Raw genomic sequence first — 16,421 nt, 5'->3', positions numbered from 1 at the left:
CTCTCCAGGGCTCTTCCAGTAGTGCTCCTGCGCTCTGCAGCATGCCAGAAGTGATGTCATTGCACAGCCCAGATACATCATGCAGTGTAGACTAGAGATGGGCATGAACCGGGAAAAAAGTGGTTCATTGTGGTTCGTGGTTCATCGCATTTCACAAACCACGAACCAAGGCATGAAATTTGCGAACTGGTTCGTTTGGTGTGTGAATATTTCACTTCCAGGGCAGCAGAAGGTCTGCAGAAAGCCCATCCCCCTGTTGCCTAGGAAACTGATTGATCAGCACCAAACTGTCTACAGCGGCAAACCGAAAAACAAAGCAAACAAACTGGCGTAAAAATTATTGCTGTTTGTTGCAGGTCGTCCAAAACATCCTCCGACAAACTGCCGGTTCACAAACCAAAAAATGGGCCAGTTCGTGATGAACTTTGGTTCATATTTTGGTTCGTGCCCTCCTCTAGTGAAGACATATCAACAAAGGTGAGTAATGGGTCTCCCGCCTCCCACCCGGAGGGTGAAGGGACCTGGAAACCCTACTGTAGTGCCATTTAAGTTGTTTAAGTCAAAGTGGGGGGCAACATAGGCAGCTTCATCAGCTCACAAGAAAAAAGTTAAACAAGACCCCAAGATAATAATAATAAGACTGATGGTGCCCCTCTTTTATGAGTACTAGGCAGGCCGGGGCCATCTAGATTTCATCTCTGATTAAATCATGATTTTGTGCTATGTCTGAACTGAGCAGTCTGTTTCATATGCCTGAGAAGCAGCTCTTCAAACAGGCCTTCTCTGCTTCCTAACTGCACTCCTTTCTTTCTTTTTCTCACTTGTCCCTCTCTCTCTGGGCTGTGTACTTTTCTTGTTAATCCATATATTGCATGCTCCAGTCACTCCCTAATGTCTCTCCCTTAATCTTCAAACATTCCTTAACAAACCTCTCACTTTCCCCTTGCCCTTTACATACTTTAGCACAAGTGTGTGATTTTAACCTTTAAAAAAAAGAACGAGCCTTTCTATTTCAATGGCTCTTTCAATCTTTGGATATTTAAATTCTTAGGGGGAAGATCCCCCCCCCAATCATTTCTCCCCATTAGCTCAATGGGATTGATAGCCTTTTTCTTCCGTCTGGCTTTGGCATTTTTCGCCCTTACTTGCGCATGGAGCTTAAATCAGCCTGTCGCAAAACCAGCTCCCTTTAATAATTTTTATGAAGCGCAGTCCAATTATCGTTATCTTCCTTAGGGATCCATTCAATTAAGCCCAGCCATAATGAGTGAATGGACACACTGCTTTGTAGCCATATTTACATCCAGATTAACGGGAACCAGGTAAGATAGCTTTAAAGACATCAGTAGTTAAATATGTTGCTTTTTTCTTGTTGGGTGGGATTTTTGTGTGTGTTTTTTAACTATCTTGACACATTTAGAAAGAGCCAACCAATTTTGCTGCGCAGAGGTTTTTTTGTCAGTGTGAAGACAGGTGTAACAGTTCCATCCCAAGCAGAGCTTAGAAGGGCGTATCTCTGCTTATAATGTTTGTGCTCAACTGCAGTATAATGCCCCTTTCCAGGGCTTTTTTTCAGCAGGAACGCAGTGGAACGGAGTTCCGGAACCTCTTGAAAATGGTCACATGGCTGGTGGCCCCGCCCCCTGATCTCCAGACAGAGGGGAGTTTAGAGTGCCCTCTGCGCTGCCGAGTGGCGCGGCGGGCAATCTACACTCCCTTCTATCTGGTGATCCGGGTTTGGGGACACCAGCCATGTGACCATTTTCTCCGAGGGCAACCCACTGAGTTCCACCACCTCTTTTCCCAGAAAAAAGTCCCACCCCTTTCCTCCCATTTTCACAATGCTGTTGGTGGAATGCACAGTTGGTCCACTGTCTTGCCATGACCTTTAGAATTTGGGAGTCGGGGTTTGCCTTTTTATTTATGAAAATGCAGCCTATACATTCATCTGTTTACATGTTCATCCTGTCTCTTCTTCTTTAAAAGAATGTTTATAATCTGCAATTTTTAAAAATCCCTGTGTTGTTTTTATTTTGTTGATAGACTGTCTTGAAGGAGTTTTTTTGGGGTGTGTTCTCTTGTCCCTTGTTGCATTGTTAGGCACCTTGAACTGAAGGGGCTAGGGTGGGATAGAAACATTTTAAATAAAAAAATAAATAAAACAAAATGAAATATTCTGGGGCCTGGAGGGAGGTATTGTGATAATGTGATAGCTTCTGCATTCCACAGGAACTTTAGCTGCAAATGTGAACTGTTTTTCCTTCTTCGTGGTACTCATCCCTAGAGATTCACACATTTCCACTTAATGTGGTGAGGATGCTTCTAATTCAACTACCCACCTCTTCAGATTTTACCTCTACCATGAAACCAGTTGGTGATCAGTATTCAAACAAAGAACCTGAGAGTACTATAGAAGGCGCATGAGACATGATGAGTAATTTAAATTAGGAAACGGATCAATTAAAGCTCTTATTCAAGTCTCTAGTACATCATGCCAACTCAGTTGCCTTTATCCCCCCACCCCTAAACAGATGGATTTAGAATATGGTCTGTTTCTCCCTCAGGTAGATCTCTGTCAGGGTTCCCTAACTCTTTGTCATGCTGAGCCTTGTTAAATGAAGAAGTCGAATGTCTGAGCCTTCCCTTGACTGCAGCCTCATGTGATGATAACTCATAGGATGGCAAGCATTCCACTAAGTGGCGGCAATCTTTCACATTTCAAGAATCTCACTGTTATGAGCCCGGGCCTGCATAGTGAGGCCTAGTGGCTCCAGGGAAGCCTGTACTAGAGTGACTGCTGGGCCTACATTTCCCAGGTCCCCTTTGAACCCTGTGATTGGTTAACAGGAAATCTGGAGGGGAAAATTGCACCAATAGAGAAGTAGAGGGATGGAGCCTGAGAAGAGGGGATAAAAGGCATCATCCAGAGTGGGAGAGTATTTACTCCTTGGGAGCAGAACTGAGGAGAGCCTGCTGCAGATGGAAGGATCTCTTATTTAGAAGAGATAAGTCAGCTTGAAACCAATCGTGAAGAGACAGCTAGGAACAGTCTAGATAGATGCGTTAGGTTGTTTTATTTTGTTTGTTCACCAACATTTACTGTTCTCCTTATCTTACAAAGTTTTGAAAACCAGTTGTTACTAAACCTCTTAAATAAAGTTACTATTCTGCCTGGGTCCTCACTAGGGTTGTCAGGTCCCCTTACCCTCCTGGTAGGAGGTGGGAGACCTGGTACTTGCCTATCTGGTGTGGCGGTGTGTGTGCACAAATGTCCTGCATGATGATGTCACTTCCTGGAAGTGACATCATCGTGCAGGCCATGTGTTGGCCCTGGGAGCGCTTCCATGCTCCTCGGGGGGCTGAATTGGGCCCAATTCAGCCCAATTCCAGCCCAAATCAACTAGAATTAGGCTGCTGCTGAGCACAGGAGCACACCACACCACCTGGGAGTGTGACCCAGGAGGCACATTCCCCCCACTGGCCAGTTAAGTGGGGGGAGGGGGGAGGGGTGGAGCAGGGGATCCTCCACCTCCAGCCTCCAGCCAGGGATTTGCATCCCTAGTCCTCACACTTCATTTGGTCACACATAAAGTAAAACCTACTGAGAAAGAGTGGACAAAAAGGGACAGTTGTGTGCTCTGGGTCCTCCCAAGGAGACCTGTACCAGAGTGGTGGCAGCTTACAGAGAGCTTCCCTGGTCCGTCTGCGACACCCACTTTTAATTTTAACCTTTGGAGTAGAACCCACATATTGACAGCAATCCTAAATGTGGAAATAAGTCCCATTTTAATCAATGGGGCTTACTCTCAGGAAAGTGTTCTTAATATTTTGGTCTTCATTTCTTTTCCTGTTCTTTTTTATACAGGAAATCCGAGAAACTAATTTTCTCCCTGTTGAGAGGCCTTCTTTGATGAAGAACAAAGGCCATTTTCCCAGGAATATTTATTGGGTAAAGGTTACACAATTTGCAAGCTAGCACATTCCTAATTACCTCACCCATTTGTGTAACAGGTGGTTACCAGAGATGCTATCAAATTTAATGGCTGCAGTATTTTGATTAGGAAATTCCCGTTTCTGGGATGAGTGTTCTCTGCTTGGAATAGAACCACACTCAGCTTTTTTTCGCTGCTAAAATTTGGTAGAAATATTACCATTATAATGGATGACTGTTTATGCTTTAAGTTACAAAATGGCATAGACATGACATAAGATCTCATATAATATTAATGGTGAAAAATATGTCAAAATGCCAATAAAACACAAATGAATCAGGATCATTTCACCAGCAACAAAAGTAGACAAAACAAAAAAGTTTGCAATGACAACATTTGAAAATAAATGAATAAGACCATGTTTATACGTCCTGAGGTGATACCTCTCTGAGGAGATGGATGATGCTGATGTAAAAGGGTTGCTAGATAGCTTTCCGGGTTTGTACTACAGTAAGAACAGGAAGTGGGGAAGAAGCTCAGTTCCTGGGTACGTTTTCCAGAGAACTCTATACAGAAGCCCAAGGAGCCCCGTGGCACAGAGTGGTAAGCTGCAGTACTGCAGCCCAAGCTCTGCTCACGACCTGAGTTCGATCCTGGCGAAAACTAGGTTCAGGTAGCCGGCTCAAGGAAGACTCAGCCTTCCATCCTTCTGAGGTTGGTTAAATGAGTACCCAGTTTCCTGGGGGTAAAGTGTAGATGACTGGGGAAGGCAATGGCAAACCACCCTGTAAAAAGTCTGCCAAGAAAACGTCGTGATGTGACATCCCCCATGGGTCAGTAATGACTCGGTGCTTGCACCTTTACCTTTTACCTATACAGAAGGCAGACAGAAAGGCAATGTTTCCAAGTCATGTCCCATGATGAAGATGGGATTGAAGAGTGAGGCATTAAGTAGGAATTTCAATGATAAGGTTCCAAATTCAATCTCTGGTATCCCCAGCTATAGAATATCAAGTACTAGGAAAGAGCTTTCAGACCTTGGAGAGCTCCAACCAATCACACTAGAATGTACGAGAGGGACCGATAGTCTAATAATAACAGTGCTTATATACCTCTCTTCTAGACAGATTAGTATCCCACCCAGAGCAGTGAACAAGCTAGTGTTATTATTATCCCCACAATATATCTGGGGAGCTGGGGCTGAGAGGAGTGGCTTACCCAAGGCCACCTACTGAGCTCATGGCAGTCGTGGGATTCGAACCAGTAGAGTGCTGATTTGTAGAAGAACCACTTAACCACTGTACTTCTTGGGTAGATGAGTGAACAGGTGGGGGGCAATATACCATGCAGGTTGTACCAAGGAGTTAAGTTCTAGACGGATTAGACAGCAAGGGCAATGGGGCAGCTACTTATAATTTTTAAAGTATGTCTGAGATTTTATACCGATCTTGTTTTCTGATTGCTGCTAGCTGACATATATTAATAATTTTAAAAATCATATTCTTTTAATGTTTAATTTTACTCTATATTTGGCCTTTGGTGTTTCACTTGATATGTTTAATTATGTATTTACTGGGGGAAATTAACCCACCTTTCTCCCACTCAGGATGCAAATCTTGGGAAAAAAAGGCAAGTTAAAAAGTTAAAGTATGGGTGATCTTAAGACACCCGGCCTGCCAGAATTCCTAGAGTACCAATCACATAGCAGGCTTTACGGCTTCTCTTCTGCCATTTCGCTATTGTACACTTCAATATCTCCTAGGATAGCCTCCTGGGGGAACAAAAGTCTTATTTTTTTTTGCTGTGTCTTGTTCAGTGACAAAGTCAGTAGCACGAGCCTTCCATTGCCTTTCCTATTGACAAGAGATGACAAGCAACCTTCCAAGCCAGAGATGCAAACCTATGTCTCTGTTAAATTGGCCTGAACCACAGATGATGCCAACAGTAGCAGTTTCCTGCCCTTGTGCTCTGTTTCTTCCTTCAGCCCCTTGAGCATTCTTTAACTATCTTCCCCTCATCCTTCCCAACAGGACCTGTTTCTCCTGCCTCAGGGTCCACTGGAGTGGTCAGTCATCTTTGGGAAAACCCAGTTTGGTGCCAGCTCCGCTCGGCACCTCTCCAATTCATTCTTCCAAATCTGATGGCCCATCAATTCCCCCACTGCCGGCTGCTGACCAGCTGTCAATGTTTCCCTCAAATTCTCTGAATTCGCCAGTGGCCAACTTCCTTGTGCTCTGAGGCAGCGCTCAACGATTTCTTCTCTGAGGACACGTCAAAGCAGCCTGGAAAACTTAAAAACCTTGATTCAGCCTCTGAGCAAAAAAGCAGCCTGAGGTGTTTGAATGAAAGAAACAGAAATACTGACAGGGTAAAGAGGAGGAGGGAAGGCCCTCTTCGGCAGCTTCCTCTTCTTGGAAGCGAGAAGCGTTTGACACAGCTTACTGTGACTAAATGAAACAGAGGACATCTCAAACTGGCATCTCCTCACACATCAGATTTTGGCACTTAATAACCTCAGGTCTCAAAACGTGGGTCAGGACGTAGTAAGTTAGAACTGGGAAATTGCTGTCTCCTCCCTCATCTCTTGGGCCCCTCACTTTTAGGCAGCCAGTTCATGCCTGGGAACTCCAGTGGCCCTTAAGAATGATAGAACTGTAGCATTCGAAAGGGCCTTGTAGGCCTCTCTCCACCCCCAAATGCAGGAAATCCAACACTAGAGCACCCCCAACAGATGGCTGCCTAGCCTCTGAAAATATCTACCAAGAGAAAACCCACCACACCACTGGGTAAGGTTCCGTTGTCAAACTGTTGTTACTTTGGAGAAATTTCTCTTGATCTTCAAATGAAATCTACCTTCATGGATCTTAAAGACACTACATCTATTCTCCAGAAGAGCAGAGAACAAGTCTTTACCTTCTTCATACTGAAAGCTCTTGGGGTATTCGAGGAGTATTATTATGCCTCACCCCTCAGTCTTCTACAAGCTAAACGGACCCAGTTCCTTCAACCTTTCCTCATGGGGCTAGTTCCTTCTTGACGTGTGTCACCCAGAAGGAGACAGAGTTGTAAAGAGACAGAGACATTTTGCAGGGAACAAGCAGCAGGCAAGAGAGGAGAGGGTATCCATAGACACTCCCCCCCCCCTGTCACTTCTTATTTAACTATGGTTCTAGGTGCATGTGTTTCACGTCAGACATGGAGAGCAGCTGTAGAGAGTTTGCAGGTGAAAATCAGCATGCAGGTTAATCAATTCCCTCTGGCATATCACTTCACTGAAAATCCTCACTGCGGATCATATTGTATTTTGCTCAGCGAGTGTCCTAGCGGTCGATTACATTGTATTCACTTGCACTGTGTAATCCGCCTTGGGTCTCAGTGAGAAAGGCGGACTAGAATTAAATATAAATAAATAAATTTCCTAGACAAATTATCCCTCTTCAAATAAGCTTGGCTGAGGTTCTAAAAGGTGCAAAGAACATCTAACATTTCCAGGCTTACTGTGTTACTAAGCAAGTTTTAACTGGTAGACATTTTCAATGTAAAGAATTTTGTCTTGGTAGCTGCAGATGAACCTGTTTTAGTCATTCAATGGATGGACAGAAGCCCACGGTCGTGTCTGGGCTTCATCCATGGCAATTTTAATTCTGTTCTGCTGAACACAGTGTATCTTGTTATAGCTCAATATCACTTTGCTAGTGCATAACTATTCATTTCTCAGGCTTTCACAGGTGTTTATCTGTTGGACTATAACAGCTTCTAGTGTTTATGACCTTGTGCTCATTCCCAGACAGTGATGTGTCTTGTTTCCTAGTAACTCAACGTGATATCACAAATATGTGAAACGTTCTCACACCAAGAGAGCGCCAAAGTATTATTTACGGTTGGACGGGGGGAGAAAAGGGTAAACTAGAATGTTAAAAGAGAAGTCTCTCTCACATGATGTCATTCCTGTCAACTTAGACTCAAACTGCTTAGATGTCTATTCTTGCTTCTAAGTAGACCTTTGGACCTGTATATGGAAAGGATTTGATTTCGGAAAAACAATTTTGACCAAGAACTTGTGCCTTGATGCTATGGGCCAGAGATCTCTCTGCTGTATCCTGTCATCCATAGCCTGACACCCACCTTCATGAGCATGTCAGCTCCCTTACATGAACAACAGGTTGGTAGACGAAAGGAGGCAAAAGCACAGGTACTGTTGAACCAGTGGCTATTTCCCTTTGCATTTATTCTGAGCTCTCACCTCTCTGTCGAGTCCGGCAGCCACCGTTACGATGTCCCCCGTCTCGCTGTTGATGGTAAACATATTCTGTGATGGGCTCTGTGGGGTCTGAGTCACGATCCGGTATCTCACCATCCCATTGGCTGTAGTGCTGTCATCTGCATCATTCGCCGTCACTGTCATCACATAGGTCCCTTCACACAAGATGGAAATGACAAGAGAAAACATCACAAGGATGACCTCTGTGAAAGGGAAAGGGCCACTGTGTGCAGGATCCACGAGTAAGGAAACCCAATGATCTAGGGACACAGCCATGCATTTGGTAATTGTACGTGCTGGACTCAGGACAAATTTAAATGTGATAATGGCCACATGAAGTCCACTGAAAAGTACTGATCCAGCCAGTGCTTCCATGCAGCCAATAACTCATTTTAGAGGCTTATGCATTGGCCAACTTTCCCACAATATCTATATGCCTGCATGTTATACTGAGTCTAGCCCAGTATTGTCTACTCAGACCGGTAGCAGCTTTTCAGGGTCTAGGGCAAAGAAAGTTCTTTTCCAACATCTCCTCGCCAAAATCCTTTAATTGGATTTAACCTGGGACATCCTGCAAAGAAACTGTGGACTCTACCACTGAGATGAAAATGCTGTATGTGTCTGCACACAGCTGAAGGACAAGCTACAAGTGACGAATGACACAGGTTGGACACTTGTCAGCTTCCCTCAAGTTTTGATGGGAAATGTAGGCCTCCTGGTCTTGCAGCTTGACTGCTGTCCAATGGGCTTCTCAACTGTCACTTGTCCAACATTCCGCCAATATGCCTACATTTCCCATCAAAACTTGAGGGAAGCTGACAAGTGTCCAACCTGTGTCATTCGTCACTTGTAGTTTGGCCCTTAGAGACTTCTGGACATGATCTTGCTTTTGGACAGAGAGCTTGAGGTTGGCATCACATTGAAGAAGCAACCTACATTCAAGACTGGAGTTCTATGACCGAACTGTCTCCAGCACAGCCAGAGGGGATGATACAGAGCAGGCCTGTGGTGCTGAAGAAGGTATGTTTTAACTCCCCCCCACCCCTCCATGGCTCTTCTATTGACAGAAATACTCCCTCTGGTTGCTTTAAGCCACAGCAAAGGAAAAGGCAAGTACTAGTTTAGGTGGGTAGCCACGATGGTCTTCAGTAGAATAGTAGGATTTGAATCTAGTGGCTCCTTAGAGACCAACAAGATTTTCGAGAGTTGAAAGCTTACACTCTGAAATTCTTGTTGGTCTCTAAAGTGCCACTGGACTCAAATCCTGCTGTTGTATTGTGCATGTATTTTTCCCCCAACCAGTGTTCAAGGCAGCTTCATTTTGAATGTGAGGAAAGATGCATGCTAAGTTCTCACATAACCATGGTGTCAATCCAGAATACCTCTCCTAAGGTTTTTTTTTATGCATTCAGAATTTCAATCTTCGAATTCTACCATCATTGTAATTGGATAAGTCAACCCTTAGATGAAAAAACCCCATCTGTAAACATTATGCATGTTGAAATGTTCAATGAAGATGCTTGGAAAAATAAGTCTAACAAAGTGGCAGGTCATCAGATTATTACGATGTATTACAGACACAGGGTGAAACTGGAATTGGGCCCATCGAAGTTTCACAGAGTTTCCAAGCTGTGGTGAGGACTGTTCTTAACTTGAGTGTGTAGTATGGCAAAGCAGTCAAGTACCCTGCCCACAATACTCCATTGTGGCTTCACCAGTGGTTTCTTAAAGACCAACAAAATTTATTCTAGCGGAAGCTTTCCAAAATCAGAGCTCACTTCCTCAGATGCACTGGAGTGCACATCCATTAGGAAGATGCATTTATACTAAAAACTGCAAATATCATGGGGGGGGAGTGGAAATTGCGGAAGAGGGGTGTATTCTGAGGAGATAGTAGTCCCATAGTCCGTCCATCTTGCCTAAATAGATAAATATTTGGCCTGTATATGCCTCCTAGGATGTGCCTGGTGCTGATTTTGCTGATGCAAGCTCTTGCCAGCTGATGCTGATTCTTGCTGAGGTACACTCTGACCTCGAGAAGAGTATATCTTGATTAGGGGAGGACTGGGCAATCAGGCCTTGGATAAGTGCCAGGCGCTTGGCCTTATCAGTTAAGCTTAGATCACCAAGGCCAGCTTGACACTGACCGCATTCCTCGGCCTTGGTCTTCTGATTAATCATCCCTCCCTTTAATCAGGGAGGGTGGCAGGACCAGGTGAGCCCATGGCCACTTTCACGTATATAAATCTGAGGCAGAGCCAGCAAGAATCAGAGCCTCGGCATGGAGTTGGCTGCAGAGTGCCGTGCAGTACCGGACCTATGGAGTTTGCTCTTTGCTGATAGGGGGCTCCCAGCAATTGGACAAGAGCACAGAGCATAGGTGTAGGGCTCATTTGGAGGCGGAATGCACAGGAACGGCATTCTGGTAGATCTGAAAAGAAGTCATGTGGGTTTTGGCCCCACCCATGTGATTCCTTCTCCTCCGAGTGCAAGCCGAGTGGTGCTGGGCTCCAAAGGAACATAAGCTGCTTCTGCTCTGCTGCTTTACTTTCATTTGTGACTCATGAGAGAGGGGGAGGGGGAGAGAGAGAGAGAGAGAATGAGTGAATGGGTGCAAGCTGAGAGGTGCTGGGCTCCAAAGGAAGGTAAGCTGCTTGGATTCATTCTGCTCTGCTGCTTTACTTTCATTGTGACTCGTGAGAGAGGGGGAGGGAGAGAGAGAGAAAATGAGTGAATGGGTGAAAGCTGAGTGGTGCTGGGCTCCGAGGGAAGGTAAGCTGCTTGGAATTCATGCTGCTTTATTTTCATTTGTGACTTGTGAGAGAGAGTGAGTGCATGGGTGCAAGCAGGGCTGGCTCTCCAGAGGAGGGTACGCTGCTTTGAGTTCATTCTGCTTTAAGGAAATACCTGGAGATTTTTGCGGAAAGCGGCCTGAGGGGTGGATGTTGCCTTCTGACACACTTCCGGTGATGTCAGGGGGTGCGGCATATGCTAATGAGATATGCTAATGAGTTCCCCTCAGTTCTTTTTCTAGGAAATGACCCCTGCATAGGTGATATCCTTCCTTTCCTCTTGCTATTCTTTCTACTATATGGGTGGTTTGCCTTGTACTTTGTATATTACTTCACTGAGCACTGATCTCCTTTGTATTATCTTTGTAGTGTGTGTAATGGACTTTCTTTCTTCCCTCAACATCTGTGTGCTTATTGCATCCAAATCTTTAATAAAAGAACCACCTGCCCTTTGGCAGAACAGGGTGTTACAAACAGAGGCCCATTTAAAACAAGATTAATCACTCTTTTGACTGGAACTTGTTTTAAACTGACCTCACTTTGTTACATTGTCCCCCACCTTCTGTTGTTGGCAACTTTTCGTATAAATGTATCTGCTTAACGGATGTGCACTCCTATATATCTGAAATAAATTTTGTTAGTCTTTAAGCACTTCTGCTTTGTTTTGCTGATGTAGACCAACATAGCTTCCCGATTGGAATTATAATATTGAACTGGTCATTGAAATCTATCTAAAGACACTCTAGCATGCAATTTTATATTTGAATAGATATCTGTTTTAATGTGACATCAAAATTGGGGCTCATTTCCTGTCAATTCTGTGACATCAGAATTGGGGTGCAAATCTTTCCCAATACCGCAGTCTTTTTCCTGAGGTTATCCCTATTTTAGAACTAAAGTAAAAGCAGAGGTACGCTTCACTAGGTTGAAGTCAGAACAAAATCGAGTTGCACTTAAAGAGCAACAAAAATGTTTGAGGTATAAGTTAAGTCGAAACCAATACATCTATCCGCCTGAAACTAGGTGGAAATCAGACCCTAGAATAATTCATGGGCTGGACTGAAAGGTTACAAGAAGTAGGGTGGCCGCTCCTGTAAATAAGCAATGGCTGCAAAAAGGGGAAAAACCCCACAGGAAACGAAGTACAATTATATACAATTTATAAGTGAAACTTTAAAGTGCAAAATGCTAATAATCCATAAACACCTTTACAAAATTACAAAAGCAAATTTCATCAATTCCACAAGCAACAAATGACAATTAGATTACAGTATCCGGGTATAATAAGAGTCCTCTATACAAAAAGTCCCTTCTGAGTTTTTCTTTCTTGTTTCTGTGTGTGTTTTCTCAATTGGTGAAAATCCTCCACTCCATTAGATTCCTCCGTTAGGTGGCTCACGGCATGTGATGCACAAAGCAGCCCTTCAGGACTGAAAGGTTGGCAAAGACCATTATTGGAATAAGCAATAACTGTGCCATTTCTGATGCTTCTACGATGTAATATTCCTCATCACTACTTAATAAACAGCATTCCAATGCCACAGACATAGAGCGTGCTCATAGATTTTTCCAAAATAGATGTTGACATTTCTGGACATTGCTATGCATGTATGCTTATGGTATGCTCACACAGTGCATCCAAGAGAGGTTTTTCCAAAATAGTTGCTGACATTTCTGGACACTGCTGAGCATATTTGTGGTGGTGCTTTGAATCCTAGAGTTTCTCTTTCCCATAGCTCCTGATAGCCTTAGTTGCTGCTGTGCATGCATGCTCATAATATGCTCATATAGCACATCCAAGAGAGCTTAGGACCAGGGGGGGGGTGGAATGTGAAAGAGATGAGAAGTGTGTAGACCCCAGCACTGTACACAAGTTACAAGTACAGTGTATTACAAGTACACTTGATTTTTCTTTATAATGCATAAAATCTCATGTTACTTGGTCGTGATGCGATGTCCCCCCATGGGTCATTAATGACTTGGTGCTTGCACATTTACCTTTTTACTTGTACATAGCATGTACAGCTGATGTGTGATTTAAAACCCACCTCCTAGTTTCCTATGTAGAGTGACTGTGCATTGGCTCTTTCCTACAAACAGGTGTAGGTACATACATGAGGGCTGTATGTGAATTCAGTGTAACATAGGAACAGAGCTCCCATCTTGAATGAATTTGGGATGGACTGATGCAATTCGATGTCTGAACTTTCCTGTTTTCCCTGTGTGGGCTTCCAAATCCTCTAACTGCCCATGTCATGTCTATATAACTTGTGAGACACTTTATCAATTCACAGCCCGCTAGACATATGCCATGGCCTGCTAAGTGCTTGACAACCCCTTTTGTGAGGCAGGCAGCACAAAAGCCCAAAGGCTTATTGAGGTCCTAGTGGGCCACTGCGCATGGACATGGCGGGTCACAAATCGTGCCAGCTTCGTGTAAGTCTTAACCGAGCAAACCGGTCCCCTGTGCCTGTCAAAAGCAGCTTTTAGCAGGTGCTTAGAGAGGCTACAGTCAAGCAGGAAACCTTTTCAGTTCATCGATCAAAGCTTTGACAGTTCTCATGTTAGTGGAAAATGTCAAGGAGCGAACACTGATCAAGATCAACCAACTTAGGAAGAAAAATAAATGTTTGCCAAGTTACCTCTTGAAATTGAGGAAGGTCATTTATCACTAAGCAATAAGGTGACTCTCAGGGGCCCATTAAAAAAGAATAACAGTCCTCCAGGGAGAGCACTTCCTGTGTACGCAGACACCAGAAAATACGCGCATGTGCAATAGTTGCACACAATGGTCTACTTACATATCGCAAGCTCTTGCAACCAGAAGTGCTCCCAGAGAGGAAAAAATTGCCACGTTTTCAAAATCAAACCTTGTCTAGCGCATAAAATGGGATGCCATCTCTCACTGGAGAGGTACCAAAAAAGGTACTCGAATGAAGCCATTGTTCTGTGGTTGTATTGCCCACAGCCATTAAGAAGGAAAAAAATAACTGATACAGGTCATTTACACATGTCTTAAACATTGCAGAAAATCACGCAAAACTCACGGAAAGAGGCATCTTCATGATGTGATTTCTGATGTCATTGCGCCAAGAAAATGGAATCATGGTGCAATGTCGTCAGAAATCACACCATGAAGCCACCTTGTGCTGTGAGTTTTGCATGATTTTTTATGATGTTTAAAATGTGTGTAAATGGCCACAATTGGGATAGGGGGAGAAAAGAGGAGGGAAGGGCGGGATGAGAGAGGAAGAAAAAACAGGGAGGAGCAGAAGATTTTCCCCTATCCATGTATCGATGGAAGAAGAAGATGGGTATGTTGATCTTCCTAGACATACAGAGACATCAGATGTAATAATCATAATAATAACAACCTTCAATTTATATACTGCCCTTCAGGACAACTTAATGCCACACCCAGGTATTTACAAAATGTGTTATTATTATCCTCACGACAATCACCCTGTGAGGTGGGTGGGGCTGGGAGAGCTCTGAGAGAACTGAGACTGACCCAAGGTCACCCAGCTGGCTTCAAGCAGAGGAATGGGGACTGAAATCTGGCTCTCTAGATTAGAGTCCTGCTGCTCTTAACCACCATAACAAACTGGTGGCTGTCATGTCTGTACCCCTCCATCCATGTCATTGTTCTAGGTGGTGAACCATTGCTAATGCTGTATCTTAATTTCATTTTGCAAATGCTCTATCACTTTCATTTCTCAAGCATCCTGAGAACACAGCTGTCTTATCTCCTTCCTTTGAAGCTCCCAGAAGTGACCTTGTACTGTCTGAAATGTTACAGTTTAATCGTATGCCTTTTGTCCTGTCTAGGCTGATGCATAAACCCTGGAGGAGATTCCCAGACCGTTTCCCGCGCAAACCTGTGGTCTAAGTGGGAGGGGGAAATGATTGAGTATTTAGAGCTGTGCTTTCTTCAAGTTTCTATTCCTATCAAGGAATTGTGTACTGTTTAGATGCTTTCTTGCCTCTGAGTAATTCTATGGACATATATATGGAAATGATTGGATTTCTGAATAAAACCATTTAACCAAGAGCCTGGACTTCTTGTTGCAATGGACAGAGACCTGTCTACCATATCCTGTCACTCATAGCCTGACAGTGGCAGTCCATCCTAATAATACAGATTCAAGCCAAATTTATTGGAGTGGGAGTGTAGAATAGAGGTGGGCACGATCCAAAAAAAATTAACGATCCAGCTGATCGTGGATCGGTGCCGGCAACGATCCCGAATTAACGATCCACACTGATCATCTCCCATTCCCGAGCTGTGGACCGTGGATTGTGGATTGTGGAGGCCAAAGGAGGGTGCGCTGCTATTCCCAGCTATGTGGGAAGGTGGGTGTTGGCGGAGACCGCCAGGCCGGCGGGCACGGGGAGACGGCGACAAGCCGCCTCCCCTCAGGGGGCGGGGGGTCTGGCCACTCATCTGTGTTTGGCCATCAGAGCTGCCTATCAGGGTTTACAGGGATGAGATTGGAGTGCCCATGGCTACAGAACACCCCCTTCCCCCTCCCTCCCCTGGGTGTCTTCTCCCAACTTGTAACTGCTTTGCTGCTCCGTGGTTGGAAGGAAGCCCTGCTGATCAAGGAAAGCTGAGCTTCCATTCGGGTTTCCAGGGTGACAGAAGGAGGGCAAACAGAGCTCAGGCTTTCCCCTGGCTCCGTTGCCAGGGGATTAGATTGCTGGTGCCTGAGTGTCTGGATCCCCGATCTGAGCCCGAACGCAATGATCCAGGCCTCTCCCGATCGCTGGATTGTTGGCCGTGGATGATCACGATCCGCCAGGTCATGATCGCGCGATCGCCATTATCGTGGGGTTTTTTCGATCATAATGTGGATCATGCCCATCTCTAGTGTAGAATAGAATGGGATCTGTGATCCTCAGTGCCCTCAGGCTTTTGAAAGCACCAGCGATGGAAACATCTTTGCTAGGTGGCCTCAGTAAAATATTCTCAGGAATGGGTCTATGTAGAAAAATGGAAACAATAGATACGCTCTTCTGCCATAGAGAGAAACTATGGAACAGCTGCAACTTCTGACAATCTCTCACGTCATCAGGAAATGGACAGACATGTGCACACGCAAGAAAACTTCCTCTCCCTGTGGAATCCTGCATCTCATTTTTTCCTCAACCTGGCAGAGTGACCTTCATAAGCCCCAAGAACTCAATGCACAAGGGAGGTTCTAGAAGCTGCCTTATCATGAGTGAAGGTGAACGGCCACTCAGGAACATGGACTTGCAGTGCCACTAAGATAGTGCAGGATTCAAAGATAGATGACCCAGGCTGCGGCAACTATATGGGCTTGGGAGGGAGTGGTTTATCGTAGTCTATCCAAGCAACAGCTAAAGCAATTACACAGAACGTCCCAGTAGATTGTGATCAGTGTCAAGAAGTGTCTCAGTGTGGAGTCAATTGGA

General features: G+C 44.6%; 1 protein-coding gene across 1 annotated transcript in view; it reads right to left on the bottom strand.

Annotated features, from left to right (window-relative positions):
- Nucleotides 1-16,421, bottom strand: part of CDH4 (cadherin 4) — a 466,474-nt gene that overhangs the window by 199,116 nt on the left and 250,937 nt on the right. The window contains exon 6 of the mRNA XM_054980461.1: nt 8,176-8,348. Coding sequence (XP_054836436.1) covers nt 8,176-8,348 — 173 coding nt within the window. The remainder of the gene's footprint in view (nt 1-8,175; nt 8,349-16,421) is intronic.

The sequence above is a fragment of the Eublepharis macularius genome, chromosome 5 (assembly GCF_028583425.1).
Source record: "Eublepharis macularius isolate TG4126 chromosome 5, MPM_Emac_v1.0, whole genome shotgun sequence".
NCBI classification, from domain to species: domain Eukaryota; kingdom Metazoa; phylum Chordata; class Lepidosauria; order Squamata; family Eublepharidae; genus Eublepharis; species Eublepharis macularius.
The sequence above is the reverse complement of the archived record's forward strand: the minus strand, read 5'-3'. Positions and strand labels throughout refer to the sequence as shown.